At 40.1% G+C, this 23,843-nt stretch overlaps 1 protein-coding gene across 4 annotated transcripts in view; it reads left to right on the top strand.

The window, feature by feature from the left end:
- INTS7 (integrator complex subunit 7) overlaps positions 1–23,194 on the top strand; it is an 89,266-nt gene extending 66,072 nt beyond the window's left edge. For 3 of the 4 annotated variants that reach the window (XM_002917180.4, XM_011222263.3, XM_034666894.1), the window contains 7 exons: positions 6,530–6,724; positions 7,223–7,326; positions 8,369–8,437; positions 13,331–13,463; positions 16,926–17,024; positions 18,331–18,516; positions 21,701–23,194. In XM_002917180.4, coding sequence (XP_002917226.1) covers positions 6,530–6,724; positions 7,223–7,326; positions 8,369–8,437; positions 13,331–13,463; positions 16,926–17,024; positions 18,331–18,516; positions 21,701–21,988 — 1,074 coding nt within the window. In that variant the 3' untranslated portion in view covers positions 21,989–23,194. The remainder of the gene's footprint in view (positions 1–6,529; positions 6,725–7,222; positions 7,327–8,368; positions 8,438–13,330; positions 13,464–16,925; positions 17,025–18,330; positions 18,517–21,700) is intronic. The other variant, XM_034666893.1, reaches the window with a different exon arrangement.
- Positions 23,195–23,843: the final 649 nt, after the last annotated feature.

Consider the following 23,843-nt stretch of genomic DNA (forward strand, 5'->3'; position numbering starts at 1 on the left):
GTATAGGCCAGAGATGCCGCTAAACATCCAGCAATGCACAGGCCCCTCCCGTCAATGAAGAATGTAACTGGTGTACTGAGAATGAAAACCCTTCTCTAGGGCAGCAGACCTCAGTCAAAGCTGTGTGTCTGTCCCTTGCTCCAATTTAGAAGTGTGTGCGGATGTCTCTCTCTGTCACAGGGTAAGGGGGACTGCTACTGGCTTTGACGGTCAGTGGCTAAAGTTGCTTAATCTCCTGAAATGCCCAAGACGCTCCTGCTCTGTTACGAGATTCTGCTCTAATCCACTACCTGGGAGTGGAATTTCGAGGTTATGTACACCTTCAGTTGACTGGCTAATACCGGGAGGCTTTCTACAGTGGTTTACGAATTTATAATCCTCCCTGCGGTGTGTAAGAGTTCCTGTTGCTCCACATTTTCCCCCTCACTTGATATGTTCTGGACATTCTGATTGACATTTCTCAAATTACTAATTCAGTTAAACATTTAATTTATTTATTTATTAGATATAATTGACATATAACACTGGTTTCAGGTATACAGCACAATGATTCAATATTTGTATATATTGTGAGATGATCACTACAATAAGTCTAGTTAATGTCTGTCACCATACATAGTTAGAAAAGGTTTTCTTTTTTGTGCTGAGGACTGTTAAGATCCACTCTCTTAGCCCCTTTCAAACATTCAGTACAGTATTAACTATACTCCTATACTATATACTACATCCCCGTGATTTATTTATTTTATAACTGGAAGTTTATACATTCCACCCCCTTTGCCCATTTCACCCACCCACCACCTCTGGTAACCACAAATCTATTCTCTATCTGTGAGCTTGAAGTTTTTTGGGTTTTTGTTTTTTTTTTCTTTTTTATTCCACATATAAGTGAGATCGTATGGAATTTGTCTTCATTGGACTTATTTCACTTAGCATAAGGTCCTCAAGTCCATCTGTGCTGTTGCAGAAGGCAAATTTTCACTTTTTTATGGATGAATAATACTTCATTATATATACGCGCCACATTTTTCTTTATCCATTTGTCTGTTGATGGACACTTAGGTTGTTTCCGTATCTATTGTGAATAATGCTGCAGTGAACATGGGGATGCATATGTTTTTTTGAGATAATGTTTTTATTTTCTTCAGATAAGTACCCAGAAGTGGAATTGCTGGATCGTATGGTAGTTCTATTTTTACTTTTTTGAGGAACCTCCGTACTCCATGCTGGCTGCACCAATTGACATTTCTGCCAACAGTGCACCAGAGTTCTCTTTCCTCCACATCCTTGACAACACTTACTTGTTCTTGTCTGTTTGATGATGGACTTTCTGACAGGTGTGAAGTGGTATCTTGTGGTTTTGATTTGTATTTCCCTGATGATTAGTGATGTTGAGCATCTTTTCATATACCTGTTGGCCATCTTTATGTCTTCTTTGGAAAAATATCTAGTCAAATCTTCTGCAAATTTTATAATCAGATTGCTGTAGGAGTTCTTTATATTTTTTGGATATTAACCCCTTATCAGATATAGGACTTGCAAATATTTTCTCCTATTCAGTAGTTGCTTTTTCATTTTCTTGAAACAATTAAATATTTGTTTCATTTTTGGCCATTTGTGTGTTGGTTTTTTTCTGTTAACTGCCAGTTGAAGTTTTTTCATTTTCCTAGCAGGTTGTTTGTCTTATTGATTTATAAGGGTTCCTTAGGGGTGCCTGGGTGGCTCAGATGGTTAAGTGTCTGCCTTCAGCTCAGGTCATGATCTCAGGGTCCTGGGATCGAGTCCCCTGTCAGGCTTCCTGCCCACCAGGGAGTTTGCTTGTCTCCCTCTCCCTCTGCTGCTCCCCCTGCTTGTGCTCTCCCTCTCTCAAATAAATAAATAAAATCTTTAGGAAAAAAATATAATAGTTCCTTATATGTTCTGGATACTAATTTTTTGTAGGTTTCATATGAATTGTAAATATCATCTAATTTTGTAGCACACTTTTTTTTTTCCATTTTCTATCTTTTGATGAACAGCCATTCTTAGTAGTAAGACCTAGTGGTCTAAGTTATTGGTCCTTCTTCCTTTATGGTTTCTGTTTTTTAAGAAATTTTTCCCCATTTCATGCCCCCTTCACCCTTTTCACCAGAAGTAAGCACTATTTTGATTTCTAAAACTATAGTCTTGCCTTGTTTTTTGTCATTAGTTAGGGAATCACACACTATTCTTGTGATTCCAGCTTGTTTTGCTCAGCTTTATGTTTGTGTGAGTCATTCATTTGTCGTCGTCGCATATTGCAGTAATTCATTCATTTTCATTGCTCTGTGATATTCTTTTGATGACTGTTAAAGCAATCTGTTTATCCATTTTTATCGTTGGGAAACATTTGGGTTATTTCCAGGTTGGGCTTATTAAGAGTAATTTGACTGTGAGCACTCTAACACACATCTTTTGGTATAGGTGTGCATTTCCTCAGGATGGTAGTGCTGTGTCATGAGATACACTTAGGTTCGACTGTAATTAATACTGCCCAAAGTAGCCCATGGTGGTTTCCAGCTTATACTCTTACCATTATGACTATCTTTGAGGGTTCACAGTGCTTCTTGAATCTGTGGCTTGAGGACTTTGATCAGTTTTGGAACATTTGGTCGTTGTCTCTTTAGCTATTGCTTCTGTCCCTTTCTTGCTCACTTGAGACTCCAGATACAACGATGATAACTCTCTTTACCATGTGTCATTTATCTCTTACATTCTCTTCTGCTTCTCCCATCCACTTATCTCTCTATTCTTTTTTTTTTTTTTAAGATTTTATTTATTTATTTGACAGAGATAGAGACAGCCGGCGAGAGAGGGAACACAAGCAGGGGGAGAGGGAGAGGAAGAAGCAGGCTCATAGCAGAGGAGCCTGATGTGGGGCTCGATCCCATAATGCCAGGATCACGCCCTGAGCCGAAGGCAGACGTTTAACCGCTGTGCCACCCAGGCGCCCCATCTCTCTATTCTTAGCTCTAAGTGTTTTCTTCTGACCTGTCTTCCACTTCAGTAATTTTTTTTTTAAGATTTATTTATTTTAGAGAGAAAAGGGTGGGTGGGGCAAAGGGAGAGAGAGAATCTCAACCAAACTCTGCACTGAATGCAGAGCCTGATGTGGGGCTCAATCTCACGACCCTGAGATCATGACCTGAGCCAAAACCAAGAGTCAGACACTTAACCGACTTAGCCACCCAGGCACCCCCCCTTCAATAACTTACATTGTGTCTAATCTGCCATCAAACACATTCATTAAGTTCTTAATTTCATTTATTGTGGGTTTTTTTTTTTTTTTTCAGTTCCAGAATTTCCATTTGGTTGTTTTATATTTTCCAGTTCTCTGCCAGGATTCTATGTCTTGTCATTTAACTTATTTTAACATATTAATCATAGATTTTTTTAAAAATTTGTATCTGATGTTCTGTTTTCTGGATCTATTGTAGCTTGTATCTTTGGCTTTTTCCCCCCCTCTTGCTTTGGAGGATTTTGTCTTTTTTGTGTGCTTTATTATTTTTTATTTGGTTTTAGACAATGTGGATGAAAAATTATAGTGATTACATCATCCAGAGCCTTATCTATCTTTTTTTGCCTTTGGCAGGCAGTTAGGCTAAGATTACCTTAATCCAACCAAGGACTGAACTGATTCAAAGCTAGGCTTCAGTCCTTGGGAAGGCCAGTGTATTTTTGGGTTCTCCTAATTCCTGGGGCATAGCCTTTTGAGGTTACAGCCAAAAGCCTGAAGTGTTTTCCTCAGCCCCCTCCTAGTCTTATAAGACTGCTGAAAATTCTGCTCAGCTCCTCAGACTCTCAGGAGCAGCTTCCAAGTTAGCAAACATCTCAAGGGAGAAAATGTCACCAAGTGTCAGTCTTGCATTTCCCATCTCCATGATTTTTTGGCTTCGAAATCCTTTTTGCCTTAATAAGCTCTTTGGTGCTTTCAAATATGTGTTCTTAATATTGTACTCCGTTTTCACAGCTGTTATTGTAGGAAGGCTGGTTTAAAACAGTCTAGTCCACGATTGCTTTATGCTTGGCTTATTCTTTCAAAAGCTGAGATTATACTAAGTAAAATAAGCCAGTTGTAAGAAGATAAATACTATATGATTCCACTTATATGAGATACTTAAAGAAGTCAGATTTATGGAAACAAAAGTAGAATAATGGTTACCAGGAACTTCAGGTCCATGGTTTACATTATGGTTTACTCTTGGCTGTCGTGTGTTCTTTACCACTGTGCGCACACAGACACACACACATACTTTTTGTAACTGAGCTCACCAGGTAAATTTCTTATCAGCCATGTTGGTTTCTTTAAGTATCTCCATTTAGAAAATTGGATATGTACTACATGTCAGAAGCTCGGTGAAGTGGCATTACATGCATGCCTAACAAAGATTTAACTTTGGGGCGCCTGGGTGGCTCAGTCGGTTAAGCATTCGACTCTTAATTTCAGCTCAGGTCATGATCTCAAGGTCATGAGATCGAGCCCCACATCAAGCCCTGCATCAGGTTCTGCACTCAGTGGGAGTCTACTTGAGATTCTCTCCCTCCCTCTCTGCCCCCCCACCTGCACGCACATGTGTGCTCCTTCAGACTCTCTCTCTAAAATATAAATAAATAAATCTTTGAAAAAAGATTTAACTTTATATGTTTGGGGAAAAGAAAGAAAGAAGGAACAAGAAAAAAAGGAAGAGAAAAATAGTTATTTGAATAACGGGGAAGCAAAATAGCAATCCAAATAGTGAGGGTAGTTTTTCTCAATTAGCTGATACCCAAGAGTGAGCATTAGGGAGAGCTCTGAGTTTGTTGCTCCTTCACCTGCCTGTGTTGAATTCATTGAAAATAATTCCTCCCTGAGGAAGTTTCAAGGGTAATACTGATTATATACAATTTTTGCTTTACCTGCTAACCTTAGATTCCCAACCTGTGTTTAAGCTTTAGCCTAATACAAAGAAAAGTAAGTAATATCCTTTTTTTTTAATCTCTCATTGGCATTATTCATACTGCTATAATCTAAATTTTATTTCTTATACATTTTCTTTTACAGATGATACTACCTTTTAAAGTCTTTGGCCTCTATGACAAACCTATCTTCTCCATGTTCCTTTGAACATGTGTACTATATCTAGCATTGCTTTCTTACAGCGTAACACAATCCAAGATGCACGATCACTTCCAGAGTTTCCATCTTCTATCATCAATAAAATACTCAAAAACAAATCCAGAGTTGCAGTAAATCCGTCATTATAACTACATCTTGCTTCTCTTTCAGTTTTGTAATGCATGTTGGGACAAGATAGCCAGGGTTTTTGTCTGGTCAGAGGGTCTGTACTGCATTTATAGAACGGTATCATATACACCGACTTGTATCCCTGACCGTTGTAAAGTTACTGACAAGCAGTACATTAAAAATAGCAGGTAGCGCTTATAGGGCAGATCTACCTTCTTATAAGAGCAAATTAAATCTCTAAGGAATTAAATGCAATTAAAATGTTCTCTTTAATCTCTTAGTCTGTGCTGTTTTATGGTTAGAACAGACATCCTAAAAGTGTGAAAACCACAGAATTCAATATATTGAGTGCAATTACTACCTCTGGCTTGTCCAGCTCTATTTATACGTAGCTTATATATATCATCAGGGACCTTGCAATTTGAGAAGGATACTAGTGCAGGTGTATGTTCTTATAAAGGATATAGGGAGTGGCTAATTATTTCATAGAGTAAAATATGAATGCTACCAAATAACAAAACTTACCATTTGACACTTAAAAGTAGAGAGAAGTACACTAAGGTCAATATGTAATACTTGGCCAAATGGTAATACTGTAACTGACTTCTAGAAACCCAAAGTCAAATGCCTTGCTCTCCCACTAAAAGAATAGTGTAAGATAGTATCTCAGGAGCAAAGGGCATCAGCATGTTTTAAGCTGGTCATGTCAGAGAGGAAAAGTATTTTCACTATGCTTCCGTTTATTGTAGTTTAGCAAATTTTTGGTATGCCTTTTGTTGAAAGCACCATGCTAAGTTTTCTGCCAGAGTAGTTGCTGGGTAGTTAAAGATGGTCCTGGTTCTCTGCCCACACGGGCTTGACTTACATTCCTGTCCCGTCTACCTAGCTGATGCTACTCTTTGCTGTCCAAGACTCAGCCCTGAAGCCTCTCCTCCTCATTGAAACTTACTTGTGTGTTATAACCTGTTCTTCCTTGGTAGCCTTTCCATGCGATCTAACGTGTCTGCTCAGAAATTCTTTTTTAAAATTAATCTGGGCTCACAGTGGAAAAATACAGCCATGAGGCAACGTGCTTTTTTAACAGTGACTGTCTAGCACCATATTTTTCCTGTCCTTATCTTTCTTTCCTCCCCCCTCCCAACTTTTAAAAAATCCTGTCAATGATTCCAGTGATGAGAATTTCAGGTTAGAAGAGTAGGAAGGTGGTGAGGAGAGGGGTTTGGGAAGAATGATAATATCCTGGCTATTGTATTTACTTTGTCTTATATATATCTTTTTTTCCCCCAGGCTGCCAGTACACCACTGAATCCTTTAAGTTTTCAGTGTGAATTTGTAAAACTCAGGATTGACCTTCTACAAGCCTTCTCTCAACTTATCTGTACTTGTAATAGCCTCAAGACAAGCCCCCCACCTGCAATTGCCACGACAATTGCCATGACCTTAGGGAATGACCTTCAGAGGTGTGGTCGCATCTCCAATCAGGTGTGTCCTAACTTCATTTTCAGTGCAGTTTTTATTTACACTTTAGAGGTTTTTGAGGTTAGTCGTGAGATGAAAAATTCTGAAATTTAAAGATCAGCTGTTGGACTCATGGACATTAACCATCAAATGCTTAACTCATCTGTCTTGCCAAAAACAGGCTGCTGTTTTATTAGAATGACAAAGTGACTGATGATGTCTCACTAGATTCTACATATTTATAACTGTATTAATTGTTTTAGTGGAACTTGCAGCTGAAAAAGCAATGCTTTTTGTTTCTGTGTGTCATATGCGTTATTATTATAATTTTGTGAACATTTAGAATTTCATTTATCATCTTTGTTAATTTTATTTAACAAGGTTTATAGGCATGAATGGACTGGAAGTGAAAAGGGTTGAACTACTTTTTTGATTTGATTGTTTGAGGATAGTTTTTTTTGTATGTTTTGGTTTTTGTAGAATAGCATATTCTTCATAACTGATACTTTTCCTACTTTGTAGATGAAACAGTCCATGGAAGAATTCCGAAGCCTTGCTTCCCGGTATGGGGATCTTTATCAGGCATCTTTCGATGCTGATTCAGCAACGTTGAGGAACGTGGAACTGTATCCTAAGCTGCTTCAGTCTTTCTTGTTCTTTGGAAGTATTCTTTTAAATGTAGAGTAAATGCTTTAGATATGCTTAACTAAAAATATGTGTATTTAGATAAGCCTACAAATTTATTATAATGAATAACTTCCCTTTTGAAATCTAGTATGGGCAGTATAATTTTACTTTTTAACTTCAACCAGTCTTAAAAAAAAGAAAAAAGTGACCCAGTGGTGGTCTTTCTCCACCGCCAGGAAGAGCGTCCAAAGCCCAGGTCCCACCAGTGTTGCACACATACTCGGTGCTCACTTGAGCTACGGTGGAGAAGGCGACACATTTTCCCACCAGAAAACCATTTTCTCCTTTGTCACCGCTGTCTTCTTCATGGTGAAAACCCTGGTTCCCATCACCTTTATTAGTGATCTGTAGTTTTAGTTGTCACTTTGGTTCCCTGAGTCCTCTTTGAGTTCTCCATATTTGATTAGCAGCCTCAAATCCGTTTTGAAAGGAGGGAAGAGAGACGTTGTTTTTAAGCTGTGGGACCTGTAAATCAGTAGTGCTTGGCATTTTGGTTTTCTAAGTAAAAACCTAGTGAATGCTATGGACCCTTTCCTCTACAAAATGCATTTATTCACACACCCCAGCGGATGTACTAAGTCCCAGGAGGGTTACCAGATCCCTTGAGCCCCAGCTTAAGAACCTCTGGGGTAACTACAGACCATTTTTGTTGTTGTTGCTTTTAACTTGTATCACCAAAACTCCTACATCTGAGCAGAAGAGAACAAATTCTGTGATTGAATCACAGAACCTGTTGCTTGGTTCCCCCTTCCCACATTAGGGAGCCTCTAAAGTACTCTTCCTGGAACAGAATTTAAGGATCACTATTATAAACAACATATATCCCTTAAAAGGGAAAAAAAATAATGAAGTCTCAAACCAGTTGATTTGATAACATATGGCTACCTTAACTAAAAATAGAATCCTTATCTTGGCGTGATAGGTAATATAAAGCCTACATGGATTTCTCTATTTTCATGTATAACCTTAACGTTAATCCAGACAGCAGCAGAGCTGTTTACTGATATCTCATGCAATAGAAGCCCTGATTTTGGATCCAGAATCAGCAAGGTATTTCTAATAATAGTTTACATTAAAGTACATTTTCCAGTGTTACCTTACCTAGTCATCACAACATGTGTTTTGGAAGAGGCATTATAGAAGAACAAACAGAAGAGGGGCTTTGTTAGTATTTGCCTGAGGTCACACACCCACTGACAAAACTTGCTTTTTTTGATTCCCATTGTTTATTTACCTCTGCCTGTTTTTTTTTTTTTTAAGATTTATTTATTTATTTTAGAGAGGAGGGGGAGGGGGAGAGAGAGAATCTCAAGCAGACTCCCTGCCAAGTACGGAGCCTGAGGCAGGGCTCCATCTCAGTTCCCTGAGATCACAACGTGAGCTGAAATCAAGAGTAGGATGCATAACTGATTCAGCCACCCAGGTGCCCCACTGCCTCCTTTTTTTAAAACGTTGACTTGGAAAAATAACTAGGAAGAAATTCTTTGAATTTGAGTATTTTCTTCTTGTATACTATAACTAAACTTTGCTTTGAAAAATTGGGTTAATAATTAAGCTTAAATTTTTTATTCTTTGGTTTCTTCAACAAAAATATATTCCTGTTTTTGCTTTATTAATATTCTTTTCTCCTCTCCCATTAACTAATTGTTCAAAATATTTTATTAAAGAATGATCCATTGTTTTTTTTCCCATTACATTATTCTGTTTTGGAATGTGTGTTTTCAACTGTCTATAATTTCCAATTTAGTAAGGCCTCTGATTCCAAGGTCAGCTTTCTCAAAGAGAATATAATCAACAAACCAGAATGAAATTTCTCTACCCTAAAGCATTGCCTCACCATTTCTTTTCAAGACAATAGCAGGATCCTTGCGTCTGTTTTAAAGTTCTGCCCACTCTCAAACTAGGCCACTTAGCTGTCTTTGTCCCCACTCATCCAATCCATTTTAATATTTTCATAACGTACTAATATTCGCTTATTTTTCCTTTTATCGTATTTTCATAGTGTTCATTTTCCCTTCAGATTTGCAGTGCTTTTTAAAAAAAAAAAAAAACAACCTTCCTTTTAAGTTTCAAAATATGCTTAAACCTCCACTTTATAGAGTCTTTGCCAATTAATTGATTCTTTGAGGCTCACACCAGTTCTTATTGTGCCATACTCATTTTACTTCTTAGCACCCAGATATCATTGTACTGTTAATTGGTATAATTAGTATAAGTGTTCTCCTTGATTGACTTTTTAACAAATTGGGTGCATTGTCAGCAGGGATGGGGTGAAGGGAGTTATCCAGCCAGCTTTCACATGCTACCCTCTCACTCTCTGTGCTTCCTACCACTTGTTTTATTCCTCTCCTTCCCCTCTCATCCTCCAAACGAAGTCCCCTAGCCTCTGTGCTTCATAGCAGGGAAAAATTGGAAAAGAAAGCTTACACCTTAAAGGAAGGTTCTTTGGGTTTCGTTCTCAGTAGTATACAACTGCAAAGAATGGATTCTTTCTAAAACTTCTGCACTTTACAAATAAAGACTAGCAGCTAAAAAACCTCAAGAGTGAAGCATAATGTTAGTATTTCACTGTAGTTTTTACAAAAATCTATCTTTTTCATAGCCTAGGAGCTTTCTGGGGAGAAGAGACCTTGTCTTATTATTCAACTTTGTATCTCTGGCATCTAACATAGTGCCTGAGCCAATAATAATAAATACAGGGTAAATGTCTATAATTATGAATGTGATTGCCTCATCCCAACTTTTTAGGATTATCAAGAAGAAATATTTTGAGATAGTTGTCCATTGCATTTTTCTACTCTAGCTTTTTATTTGCTCTGTCATGAATCCTTTGCGCTTAATCTTTATGTTACTGCCTAAACGATAAGGGAACAGTTTCCGATAGTGACAGAGTAACTAAGACTGGACTTTTCCTTTTATTGCAAACAGCTGAAACCTGGATAAAACATGTAAGTTAACTGTTTTCAGGTGTTGGGAAATAGGTAACTCAGGAATGTAATCCCTCAGAGGAGGGGCATAAATAAGGTAAACCATACAATAGTCTTTACTCTCCTCTTGTTGGAAGCACTTTTTAGACTGCCTCTCAGGGAGGAGTAACCAAAGCAGAACATGGGGGTCTTGCTTAGTTGAAGAGATAGGGATCAGTTGCTGGGAACCAGAAGAAGCTAGGATTTGCAGGACAGAATACAGGAGAGAGGAAGAAGCTTTCCAGGGAAAGAGCTCCAGAAATTTCACAGGCTGTGAATCTTTGGTTGAATGCTAAGCTATACATAGGCAAGGTGAAACTCCGCAAGGCCAGGCAAAAACTACTAGGGAAAGAATAATTACCAGGAATCTATAAGCCGAACAATTCCCAGAGCTCACACATGTCTGAGAAATGTTTGAGTTCCAGTTAGCCAAATGGAGAGACCTTATTGAACACTGAGAGCATTCAGAAGAAACACCAGAGGGGTCAAAAAGACATAATTCTGAATATTTATGTACAAAGTAGCAGATCTTCCAAATATATGAAGCAAAAACTGACAGAACTGAAAGAGAAATAAATCCACAATTACAAAATTCTTAGCACTGCCCTCTGAGTAATTGATGGAACAACTTGTCAGAAAATTTCTTAGGATATGGAAGACTTTAACAACACCATCAGTCATTTTGATCTAATTGACATGTATATACTAACAGCAGCATACGTGTTCTTTTCAGGTGCATGTGGAACATTTAATGAGATAAACCATATGCTAGGCTAGAAAACAAATCTCAAATTTCAAAGCATTGAAATCATACAGAATATGTTATCTGACAAATTAGAATGGGCAACAAAAATGATCTCTAGAAAATCCCTACATACTTATGGTAACAGCAGTTACCATAAGAGAAAAGTTTGCTGAATTTGACTTACATTTTTCAACTTGTGCTGTTTGGAAGATGCCATTAAGAAAATGAAAAGACAGGTCACAAACAAGGAGAAAATAGTATCCAATATATTCTATCAGAGGACTTGTATCCAGGATATTAAGAACACTACACAACTCAAGACAGTGCAGTTTTTACAAATTGACAGATTTGAACAGATGTTTCAAAAAAGGAGATATGCTAATGTCCAATAAGCAAAAAATGCTTAATATCATTAGGCATCAGAGAAGCGCAACTTAAAATCACATTGGAATATCTACTAGCACGCGCTAAAACGGCTAAAATTAAAAAGACCTTCAATATCCAGTATTAGGATGCAGAGGAGCTTGAATTCCTACCGTTTGGGGAATACAAAGTGATTCAATTCAGCCGCTTGGGGAAACCGTTGGCAGCTACCATATGACCAGTTCTACTCCTACTTACTTACCCATAGGAAATGGAAACATAGTTCCACACAGACTCGTATGTAAAATTTCATTGCAGCTTTGTTTGTAATAACAAAAACTGTAAAGATCCAAATGCCTCTCGACAGGCGAATGGATAAACTCATACATCCCCGCCATGGAATACGCCTCAGCAATAAAGATGAATGATCTATTGATATATGCAAATACGCGAATGACTCCCAAAAAACATGCTGCTAAGGAAACCAGACTCAAAGTAGTACATATTTTAGGACTCTTAATATGCAATGACAGGAAACATCCCATTTATAGTGATAGAAAGCACACCTGTGGTTGCCTTGGGTCAGAAGTGGGAATTGACCAGAAAGGAGTATTTTGAATAGGTGTATTTCTGTGCTTTGTAACTTATATCTCAAGGAAGTGTATTTTTTAAGAAAATGAATGCTTTTGTAGGTAGGGCAGTGTTCTGAATTTAGACCCTCTTAGTAGCAGGTCACTATGTAAAACACTTTAATTTCTCTACGCTTTGTGTGTAGAGTTTTTCTTAGAGTCATATAAATGAGGTTCAGTTCTTGTCTTATTGGAACTTAAGGTACAGTGCAGAGCAGGGAACAAAGCTGTGGAGCCAGGCAGATACGAACATGATGAATTTTATCATTCACTCTTAGCTGTGGAAATACATGCATGGGGTTTCATCTCCCTGAGCTACATATGCACAAACTACAGGTAAATAACGATGCCTGTCTCCTAGAGTGGTTGTAATGGTTAAAGGGAATAACCTATATAAAGTACCTAGGTGAAGTGCCTTAGTGGCGCCTTTTAACACACACAGTAGGTGTTAAAAGGATAACAAGGGAAGAGTAAGAACAGTCTTATGCCCAGTGTGGCTGAATGACCCATATTGCATTTTCAAGTAATCCCGTTGAAGTTTAGTTAGAATACAAAAGGTTTGCTTTCTTTTCTCACTTAGAAATACTTTCAGAAATACTTTCTGGGTGTGAGGCAGTAGAAGAAGGAGGAAATCTAGGTAAAACTTTCCCAGTTTTACCGAGCTCTGCATGCTAGCTCTCCCCCGAGCATTCCCGCACCTTCCCTGTACATGCTTTAGATTCGTGCTATTTCCGCAGCCCTGATTGCCCACCACACTTCCATCTCCCCACATCTTATCCATCCTGCTTGCTCAGTGGTTTGTTCAGGACCCATCTCTTCCGTGGCATTCCCCACTCCACATTCTGATCTTTTATTGGTGTATCTTCACTGGTTCTGTGGCACTTAACCTGCTGGCTTTGTACTGATGGTTATCTTTTCAAATGTCTTGGGTCTCCTTCACTTTATGGCAGAGGTGAGGGTTAAACATTTTTCTTCTACCTAACAACCAAGGTGATTAGCCTTAAGTAATTTGAAGTCAGGTCTGGGTTTGAACTCCGGGCTTGTTACTTACTAGTTATGTGACTGAAGGCAAGTCTCTCAACCTCTCCAGGCCTCAGCTGGCTCATCTATAAAATGGAGACAGCAGTGCCTACTTTGTTATTTTACAAAATAAAGGAGAACGTGTAGGAAGTACCTGACACACTTAGACATTAAGATGGTGACTATTTTGTTTGATTAATTGCTACTGATTTGACCTCAGTCTCCAGGAATCTGGACCTACGGGAGCTGCCCATGCTGACAGTGAATATGAGCGGAGAATGATGTCTGTCTATAATCGCGTCTTGGAGGAAGTGGACTCACTCAATCGGAAATATACTCCTGTTTCTTACATGGCAAGTGGCATTTGTTTCATTGAGTTTTTATGACATAGAAGTCGGTTTCTCTCCAGTTCGGGCACTTCCTAACCCTGTGACTTCAGCAAACTCAGGTCTCTGCCAGTTTTCTCCGTGCCTGTCTTGTGACAGGGTTACTATTGTACCTGCCTTGCAGCGTTGCCGCGAGGATGAAATGAGCTAATAATCCGTGGCGGGGGCTTGGCACCTCTGTGGCTACTACATAGTTACATTAATGTGCCGAATCTGCTCTCCCAGAGCACAGCTAAAACTTCTTTTTTTTTTTTTCCTTTTTAACAATGTAACTGAAGTCGCAGTGGTTCTCAACTCTGGCTACTCATTAGAATCACTTTGGGAGCTTTTTAAAAAATAACACCCAGGGGCGCCTGGGTGGCACAGCGGTTGGGCGTCTGCCTTCGGCTCAGGGCGTGATCCCGGCGTTGTGGGATCGAGCCCCACATCAGGCTCTTCAGCTATGAGCCTGCTTCTTCCTCTCCCACTCCCCCTGCTTGTGTTCCCTCTCTCGCTGGCTGTCTCTATCTCTGTCGAATAAGTAAATAAAATCTTTTAAAAAAAAAATAAATAAAAATAAAAAATAACACCCAGGCCCCACTCTAGACCAGTTAACTTTGAATCTTTGCAATTTTTCAAGGCTCCCAGGTGATTCTCTCCTGCCACCGGGGTTGAGAACCACTGGCCAATGGAAACAGAAAGAACTGGGCTCGTCTGGTCGCCTACCTGGCAGTGAATCACTTTCTGCCAGGAGATGCCACCGATGTCCTTTGGTGCAGTGCTTCACCTTTAGCTTGCTGAATCTCTGTGGCCTTTGGGAGTGTTGAGCTCTCACTCTCTCTTCAGTCTCCTCCCCAACAGGACAGACTGACACACACCCAGATTTTCTTCTGCCTGCCTGCCCATTCCCCAGTGTCTTCGTCAGCTCAGGCCCCTATATCAAAATACCTGTACAACTGGGTGGCTTAAACAACAGACACTTCTTTCTCCCAGTTGTGGGGGCTGGAAAGGCCAAAATCACAGTGGCAGCCAGTTTGGTTCCTGGTGAGGACCTTCTGGCTGGCTTCCAGATGGCCACCTTCTCACAGTGCCCTCATACCAGGGAGGGAAAGGGAGCTCTGGTCGCTTTTTTTCACATAAGGACACTAATCCCATCATGGGGCCCCATCCTCATGACTTCATCCAAACCTAATAACCTCCCAAAGGCCCCGCCTCCAATTACCAATACATTGGGAGCTAGGGCTTCAAAATAGGAGTTTGGTGAATACGCACATTCAGTCCATAACTCCCCATCTGTGAACTTGGGCCTTGGAGAGTTTCCCTTGCCCTGCCCACCCATTAGTTGCGGATATCCCCTGCAGCTCTCTTCTGGCTCCTGCTCTTCTCACTCTGTACTCTCACCTTTTATCAAGTGTTTAAGAAGAAATTGGCATGATGCATTGTAGAAGAGTTAAATTAGATTTCAGGACAGGAACTTTCCTGGACACACTGCTTTCCACTTATGATCGTCAATATGTATTTGCTGAACTGAATTGATAGAGGTAGTTGTTTGACACGGAGATTTGGTTGCTAAGGGACAGTGTAAAGATTATCTTTGAAGGAAATATACACATCTGTGCAAGACATTGATTAGATGTCAAAAAATACAAAGGCTGGAAAGTACTGGATTCAACAAACAAGAGAGTGCTGGGCTCTGCTAGTCCTCCTGCTGGTTTACTAACCATAACGTGTGACTTCGGACCTCCAAACTCTTCCTGTGATGGTAGTCTGCTACCAGCGTCCCTGTGGAGGTGTGCCCCACACGCCGGCGGCCTCAGAGGTCCACACTGTCCCTGGAGGGAATTGTAAAATCTGCATCCATTCTTTTAAAAGGGAGAATGGTGCTTTTTTGCCAGGGAGCAGCCTGAGGTCACTTGGGGTCCACTTTAGTCCATCCTTTAAAGAGGTGTCTCTCCTCAAATACTCTCGGCATCAGACTTCCACTACCAGCAGGACGTCCCTGCAAATGCTTCCCAGGTTCCTTGTTGCAGGAACACGAATAATGTTGCGTTAGCAGTTAAACCTGAAGGAAGATAACCAATGTGTTTGAATCTGTGTTGTGGTTTTCTCCAGTAATAGACCTGCCATTTGTGTTAGAGGTCTCTCTGGCACAAAATGTTCAACACCCTGAAACCAGGGAGGAGTGGACTCTTCTGGTGCGTAGCCTTAATGCCCAGCTGTTTAGGGCTGTTTACAACATAGGCCACTAGGTGGCGCTGTGCTTGGCATCAGAAGCTTAGAAGGGCAGCCAGCATGGTAGTGTGGTTTTCACCCCGAGGTGCTTGGGGGAGCTAATGGGGAAGTAGACTGAGGAGGGGCGAGTAGACCAACAGGAATAGGTCTGGGTCACCCAAAGTTACAGGTGTTCTGATGCTGCTGTAGTTTTTTGTTTTTGTTTTTTCTATTCAGTTGGTGAATTGTTGGTGAAACAGAACTAAATCATTGAACTAAGAGTCAGGCAACCTAAGTTCTAGTTCCAGCTTGTTCTGTTACCTGTCTGGGTAACCTGTGTCATCAGCAAAATTGAGGATTAGCCTGGGTGACCTTTATAATATCTTTGACAGTGTCACAGGTGTATACTCCACACTCAAGTTGGATACATTAAATACATACAGCTTTTTGTATGTCCGTCATACCTCAATAAAGTGGTTTTAAATAAATAAATATGTATAATATTTTAGAACTCTTAAATGCTAGTTGTAGGACTCTCTTACTAAGCCTGAAAGGATTCACTGTGGTGATTCTCTTCTGCAGCTGTTCTAGGAGTTTCAGAACTCAGTTACATTTGTGAAATGGATTTTTGAAATAAAGTACTCTTATTAAAATTTCAGAATCCCATAGAGTTGAACTGTATAGTCATTCTTAATCTGAATTCCAGTAAGTTTCCACCATTGCTCACTCTCTAGAGGCCCATGGTCACAAGGCCAGGGAAGCCACCCGGACATGGGATGGAAGAACAAGTCAGTGAGGCTCCCCATGGGATTTGGTGTTAGGCCTTGGACATCAGTATACCACACTGGCTTTGTTATCATGTCTTCTTGGTCCTACTTTACCGTATGAGAGTGACTCTATATTGTAGTATCTAAACTAATTATAGAATAATATATCTAATAACTCTGATGCTACAGAAATGCAAAATTTGTGCATTAATTGGCCTGGAGGATTTTCTTCTACATTTACTTTTTATTTTATTAAATATACTCTAAAATAAAGTAAAAATCTGCAGTTGTACTCCTTGACACGAATGATTTGGCATACATTTGGGTGTTATGCCTCTTTACTGATTGGTATGTACCTTTGCAATAATTTTATGACCATTTGTACTTTTTAAACTTCTTCATGAAAGTACCGTTTGTTGATGAAATTTGGAAATTTATTTTTATTTGACTTAGTTTCTTTATTCCCTCCCAGCATACAGCATGTCTCTGCAATGCCATCATTTCCTTGCTGAAAGTTCCTCTTTCATTTCAGAGATATTTTTTCCAGAAACTGCAGTCTACCAGCATCAAGGTAATACTACCAAAGTACGAAGGTTAATGTAGATTAAAAACCCAGTTATCTTCTGGAATACATGGGATATAGCTCTGCTTCAGAATCTTACCTTTGGTTTTGATAAAACTTACTTTAGTTTTAAGTTTTTTCTCCCTTTATCAAGTGGTTTGGTGAAGGGAATGGGATTTGGGAGTTAAACCCTTTCCCTTCTTAGCTGTCAGTGCCAGGTGCAGTGTGACAGGCGTTTGGGTACCTGGAGCTCTGTCCCTTGTCTCCAAGAATAATCTGAGAGGCTTTCATCATAGTCTTCTACAAGGATCTTGAGCTGAGTTTGGATCTGATTGGGCTTTTCGGACCCCATTTAGAATAAATCAAGTCTGGTAAAACATTACCAGTCCTATCTCTAGAGCGCTTTTGTCTGTGAATATCAAGTTTTGAGGAGTTGGCCAATGAGAAGAGCTAGTATTTGAAAATATTTGAGCCACTCCAAATTCAAAAGCTATTTTTGATTCAGAGGATGGAATTGTTGGAAAAGGTGGAAAACTCGCCTCCAAGAGATTTCCTGGATTATCCGTCTGTGGGTAGATGTCTTCAGTGCACTGTTGCATATCCATTTGAATGCTTTTGATTGTAAATAACAGAGCGCTCCATTTCAAAATGACCTGAATAATAAGGAAAATTGATTCTCTTAGCTAAGACGTCCTAAGGTAGGATGTGTGCAGGGTTGGTTGGTGCAATGCTCAGCGTCATCAAGAAGACCCTCCTCTTCCGTCTTTTCATTTAGCAGAATTTGCGCTTTCTGTAATTTAAGGGGATTTGGGATTTTTAATACAAGGTTAAAAATGTCATTTGGTTCGTTTGTGGAAACTGACTTTCATACCACTGTGACTTGATCACATATATAGTTCTAGAGTTTTAAGTTCACTGGCCCTTGAATTTAGTCTATTTAAAAATTACATAAAACCAAAGAGACAGCAGCTAGACATGAAAGTTGACATAGTGCATTTCCCTGCTGGAATTGGTTCATTGTCAAAGAAATGCCCCACTACAGAAATGGGGAAGACTAGGGCCTTCACTGTTTTCAGATCCTCTGTTACCTTCACACAGAACTGGGATTTGGGGAGTAGAAAACAGAGTGGTATTTAAGAGAGGTAGTAGGGAGAAGGAACCCTTGACTTTAAAGGCGCATTTGGTTGTCCCAGCAGTCAGGTCGTTAGCTGTGTGTGTAGTGTTGTAACGTATAAACAACAATTAGCACAAACATGTTTGTTGGAAGAAAGCTTGTCCTTGCTTATGAGCGTTCATTTTAATGTTGGTATTGCAGCTTGCTCTGTCACCATCACCCCGGAACCCTGCAGAGCCCATCGCTGTCCAGAATAATCAGCAGCTGGCGCTAAAGGTAGAGGGAGTGGTTCAGCACGGATCTAAACCAGGACTCTTTCGCAAAATTCAGTCCGTCTGTCTGAATGTCTCTTCCACGCTACAGAGTAAATCCGGACAAGACTACAAGGTAATTTAGGAAAGAGGCAGAGTTGTGATATGGATTGTATCAGCTCATTCATGGAAGTTTTCCAGTGGTTTTCATGGTTAAGCAGATGGCAGTTACACCTCCCAAGGCATGAGATACGGGCATAAGTTAAAAGTACATATTGGGGCTTGAGGGGGCTGATAAATAATACCTCTCTTTTCTCTGCCTGAACCAGGTGATAGAGAAAGCATCCAGGCAGACAGAGATCAAAATATGAGCCTTACTGTTCAGTGATGGGGAAACCCAGCTCAGGCGCCTGGCAACAAGGACTTCCTTGTTGTAGGTTGTAGCTCTGAGTTGAATTTTCCCACCCAGCCTCAGCCTGTGCACACAAGAGGCTGCCCCTATAAAATTGATGGCAGGAAGGAGCATCCTGGTGTCCAGAGAAGGGAAGAGAAGGTCTTAGCTCCCCATGCTCAGTTCCTACCCAGAAACTTAGCAGTCAGTAAAACTCACCTCCTCTCCTGGAGACCAGTATGATTCATCTAATGAAAAGTCCCTCTACGTGGAGGGAGACATCAGGAGTGGGGAATAAGTGCCTCCCTAACTCCCCTACCCCCCAAAAGCACACATCTAATTATTTTTCTCTATTTTAAGTGGATATTAGCATTTTCTAAAGAAAAAAGGGTATACAGTATTGGCAGACAATGGTCAGATAAAGTAAAATCTTTCCTTAAGGGTGTAACCCTAGGAAAATACTGCTTTGAGAAATCATGAGGCAGGTAACCAAAGTCATGCTTGCTTTCTTAGCCAAGGCCAAGGTGCTGAATACCATGGAATACCAGTATTCCCAATGCAGAACGTTCCCTTCTTTAGACGTCTGTCTTCTTCCAGTTCCTTGGTGGTTTGTTCACAGAAAATAGAACACGGGAACAAGTACACAATTGTATGAACAGAGTTGTTCAGATGCCCAAATTGGTTATGTCCAGGTTTATTGTGGGCATGCTTAAACTGAGCTCCATAGTAAGGAAAGGAGTACTAGTAAAGATATAAAAAGAGAACATTTTATTCTCTTTGGTGGTTTTAGGCTAAAAAGCCAAGAGAAGGTGTGGTTTTATCCATTTTTATTTATTTTCTTTGGTAACTTTCCCTTCTTGGCCCAGCCTTCATTCTCATGCTCTCTTTGACTCCTGCAACACAGACTCTAGTGCCTTATGTAGCAAATATTTGATGAATGATGACAAAAGCCATTTACTGTATTTAGAGTACAACTGTTATGTTTGGGCGATCTTTATTGTCACAGAAGGTGAGAATTTATGTAGTTAACTTACCCCTGTCTGCAGCTATATCCTCATTTAGAGTTTGAAAGAACAGTAATTCTCTTTGTTCCTTGTATATAATGATTTCTACTGTTGAGAAAAAAAACATTCAAACCAGTCTTCTGCTTATTAACTTACCTCTCATGGCATTGCTTAAAGTCAGGAAGCCGATATAATAAGTCATGTAATACAAGATTTGTAATGTTACTTGCAGTGAGTTTTCAAGTTGAAATGCATCATCCGTTCAGAGTGATCAGGTTGCTTTGGCCTATTTCTGGTCCTTTTAAGGAAGTTTTTGTTTGGTAAGCAAATCCTTTAGGGACATAAAAACCCTACAGAAATTGTGCAAAAAACAAAACAGGGCCTATAAATAATTCTGAGATCGCGAATTGGTGACTTAATTTCATTGATGTTACAGGTAAATGTCTCTGGATAACTGACCTTGTGATATGCTCATTTAGTCACAGAGCTTCAGGGCATATTTATGTCATTGATTATGCAACAGAAACACACACATAAACCTAGAGCAATCTGGCCAAACCGTCATTAAGGTTACCTTTATCTGCATTCCAGAAAAAGTGTCTCTCTTGGCATACTTCATCTTGGGTCCTTGTCAGGGCACACCAGCAGGTGTTACTGTGTCTCGAAAGGACAGAGACATGGGTGTCTAGCTAAATAAGTGAACAAGCCCATAAACTTGTGTTTTATAATATATTGTGCTGCCAGTCTGAACAAGATACTGATTGTCAGGTAAGCACTGTACAAGTTCTAAAGTTAATTTGTCAAAGGAGGGAGGAACGACTGCATTACTGAAGCAATGTAAAATCAGACTAGGTAGGAGGAAGAACCCTTACTTGTATTTACTTAGTGTTAGGTTCTTTTTCAGTTTCTTAGATGTTAAACTCCCTGAAACAGGTGATTGCACCCTATTTCTTCAGAATACCTCTTCATAGAGGAAAGAGAAATGGGAATTGGAGTTGGGGTCGGGTAAGCAAGTGTAGGAGAGGGAAATTTTCTCTTCCACTGTCTCAGGGTCTCCAGCTGGGCCTAAGATTAAACTGATATTGAGGCGGATTCACATGAGAAAGGCATACATGTTTGTTAGAATGGTACCGGTACACGGGAGTCCTCACAAGACAATGGAAACCCAAAGAAGCGACCAGAGAAGAAAGTTTATGTAACTTTTAGACAGAATCAATAAATTTGTGAAGATAGAAGACAAATGGGCAAAGGGCAGTAAACTGGGGAAATGACTGGGAGAGACGTGGGGGGAGAGTAGGGGTGGGGGAACTGGGGGCGGGGGTGGGAGATATGGGTTATTGTAGTTTGTTGGTGGAGGTACGTTTCAGCATTGACTCCCAGTCTCTAGTGATAAGGATGTTCTCCTCTTCTTGGTACAAAGGGCACCTTTCTCATGGGAGATTTTATGACCTGCTTTAGGTAAAAATGGGGGGTCAGAGAGCCCTTCCCACATCTGCCGTTTCTCAAGTGCCTTTAGCTTAAAATAACGTGCCAAAGCAGTGTATTTTGAGGTGGCATGTCCCGAGCTCCTTCCCAAGGAAGAAAGGCCAGCACACGAAGGGATTGAGAGAGGTGCGAGAGCTCGTGCTACTCAAGGACGGTGAGGAGTCAGGATTGCTTGACGGTGGAGAGTGTAGGCTCTGGAGTTAGCCTGCCTAGGTTCAGAGGCCAGCTTCGCTACTCACTGGCTGTGTGACCATGGAGAAATTACTTAACCTCTCTGCCTCAGTTTCCTCATCTATAAGGCAAGGGCAAAAATGGTACCTAAACCTAAACCTCTTGGTTGTTTGCCGGGATTAAGTAAGCACTTCATACGGGGCCTAGCTCACAGTAAGCACTCAGTAAATGTTAGCCGTTATTGTTATTTAACAATTTTTTCATTCCAGATACCCATTGACAATATGACCAACGAGATGGAGCAGAGAGTTGAACCTCATAATGATTACTTCAGTACTCAGTTTCTGTTGAACTTTGCTATCCTTGGGACACACAACATTACAGTGGAATCTTCAGTGAAAGATGCCAATGGTATTGTATGGAAGACAGGTCCCAGAACTACCATATTTGTAAAATCCCTGGAAGACCCTTATTCCCAGCAAATTCGCCTCCAACAACAGCAAGCCCAGCAACCATTACAACAGCAGCAACAACGAAATGCCTACTCACGGTTTTAGCCACACGAGGAATGCACTCCTGGCTTTATAGGAATTGATCAAATGGGCAAAAATAATTTGATTTTTCATATGGATTCAGATATAAAAGTTAGAATGTGGAGTCCATTTGTTCATTGGTTTCTATAATGTAATACTCTGGGGGAAAAAAGGGTTTGTTTTCTTCAGAAATTTAATTTGAGAAATAACTGGGTTCCTAGCCAGCAAGAATTTTTGTCCTTGTTCCTTCTTAAACCAAGTCCTTTATCATCTATTTGACATTTTCATTGTTTTATTATTGTTTTTCCGTTGCTGAGCCTTTTCTTTCTCTTTCAAGAAAAGTCATGTATTGGGCTCACTGAATTAGTCGATTTGACTCCCTCTCCACCAAAGCATATCACTCGCTACCTGGCACAGACCTCTAATTTTGAGCCAGGAGTTGGGAAGTTCTGACCAGTCAGTCAGTACAAAGTGGACCTGTGGTAACAGAAACCGACTTCTCCCCTGGATGGACATCAGTGTGTCCCCTGAAATCCAGTTTTCTGGATTTTGAGAGCATGCAGTCTAGCAGATTTGAAACATCCTGCTATATTGTTTCAACTACTTACCTGTCATTTCTATGCTAACACAATCTTTATTTATTGTTTTAGTATTTAATTGACCCAAAACACAGCTAACAATTACATACCAAAATTGGAGATTAATCATTTGTGTTTTCTAGTATGTGTGTGGTTTTGTTTATAGTGTAGACTTTTTACATTATTTCCAAGAGTGAGGAAACTCACTCACATTTATTATCTTAATGTTTTAAATTAGGAGGGCAGATCTTTTGATTGGTTTGGTTTCTTCTTGGCAAGTTATGTAATGCTAGACCTGATTGTCTAGAAAGAACAGCCTGTTACACAACCTCAATTAGTCGGGATGCTCAGGGAATAGAAGTTTTCTGGTTAGCCAGAAAACCCCTTTTTTTCTATTGCAATACAGGTTGAAAACCATTATAATAATAATAAACTTTCTTGTCGAAACACAGTATACTAGATGTAATTTACCTGTTCATTCTTCATCTGGGGTCATTCAGTGCTCGGGATCATGGTTTTCTAAACATCAGGGATCATAGGGTTGCAGATGTTGTTGATGAAACGGACAGTTGGGCTGTAAGCAGCTCCTGAGATGAAGCAGGGCACATTCCTGGGAGGGTTCCTTTTTAAATAAATCTCTCGTTTTCTTTGCTGTGTTTTGCATTTTTTTCTTTAAAGTCAACCTTAGCTCAAAATAAAAATGAGTTGGTTTTTCTTTTTTCCTGGTCATGTCGCCTCCAGCGGTGGGAAGTGATTGGCAGCTCAGATTCCTCTGAAATTGCTTGGCTCCATGAGCTCTTGTCCCAGCAAAAAGCACCCTCTGCTGCCATTGGCCAGAACTTTATCATAAAACACCTAAGTCCACAGTGTCCCCTGAGAATGACCTCTCTTGAAATGCAGCGCGGTGGTACACCGTGCATGATGTGGACAGCTGTGACAGCATCTGGGAACACAGGCCCGAGGAAGAATTGACCAAGTGGTGCGGTGGAGGTATGCAGGACCCCTTTCCTTTTCACCAGGCGTGGAAAAAACTGGACCAGAAAGCACAGGTTGCACTTTGGTTCTGATGAATTAGCTCTGTGGCCCCGGGGCAAGTTACTTTATCTCTCTAGAGTAGTTTCTTTGTAAAATGACTGAATTAGACTGGATCTCCTAACTCCAATCTAGAGTTTTATCAGGTGACTGAAAGAGTAAAAGACCAAAAAAAAGAGCTCTTATATGGGGGGAACGATTTTTTTTTTTAATTCAGTGTCTATTTTCAGAATGAAATTTTATAATGTCAGTTTCAGGTGTCTGGTCCT

The sequence above is a fragment of the Ailuropoda melanoleuca genome, chromosome 8 (assembly GCF_002007445.2).
Source record: "Ailuropoda melanoleuca isolate Jingjing chromosome 8, ASM200744v2, whole genome shotgun sequence".
In the NCBI taxonomy this organism is placed as follows: domain Eukaryota; kingdom Metazoa; phylum Chordata; class Mammalia; order Carnivora; family Ursidae; genus Ailuropoda; species Ailuropoda melanoleuca.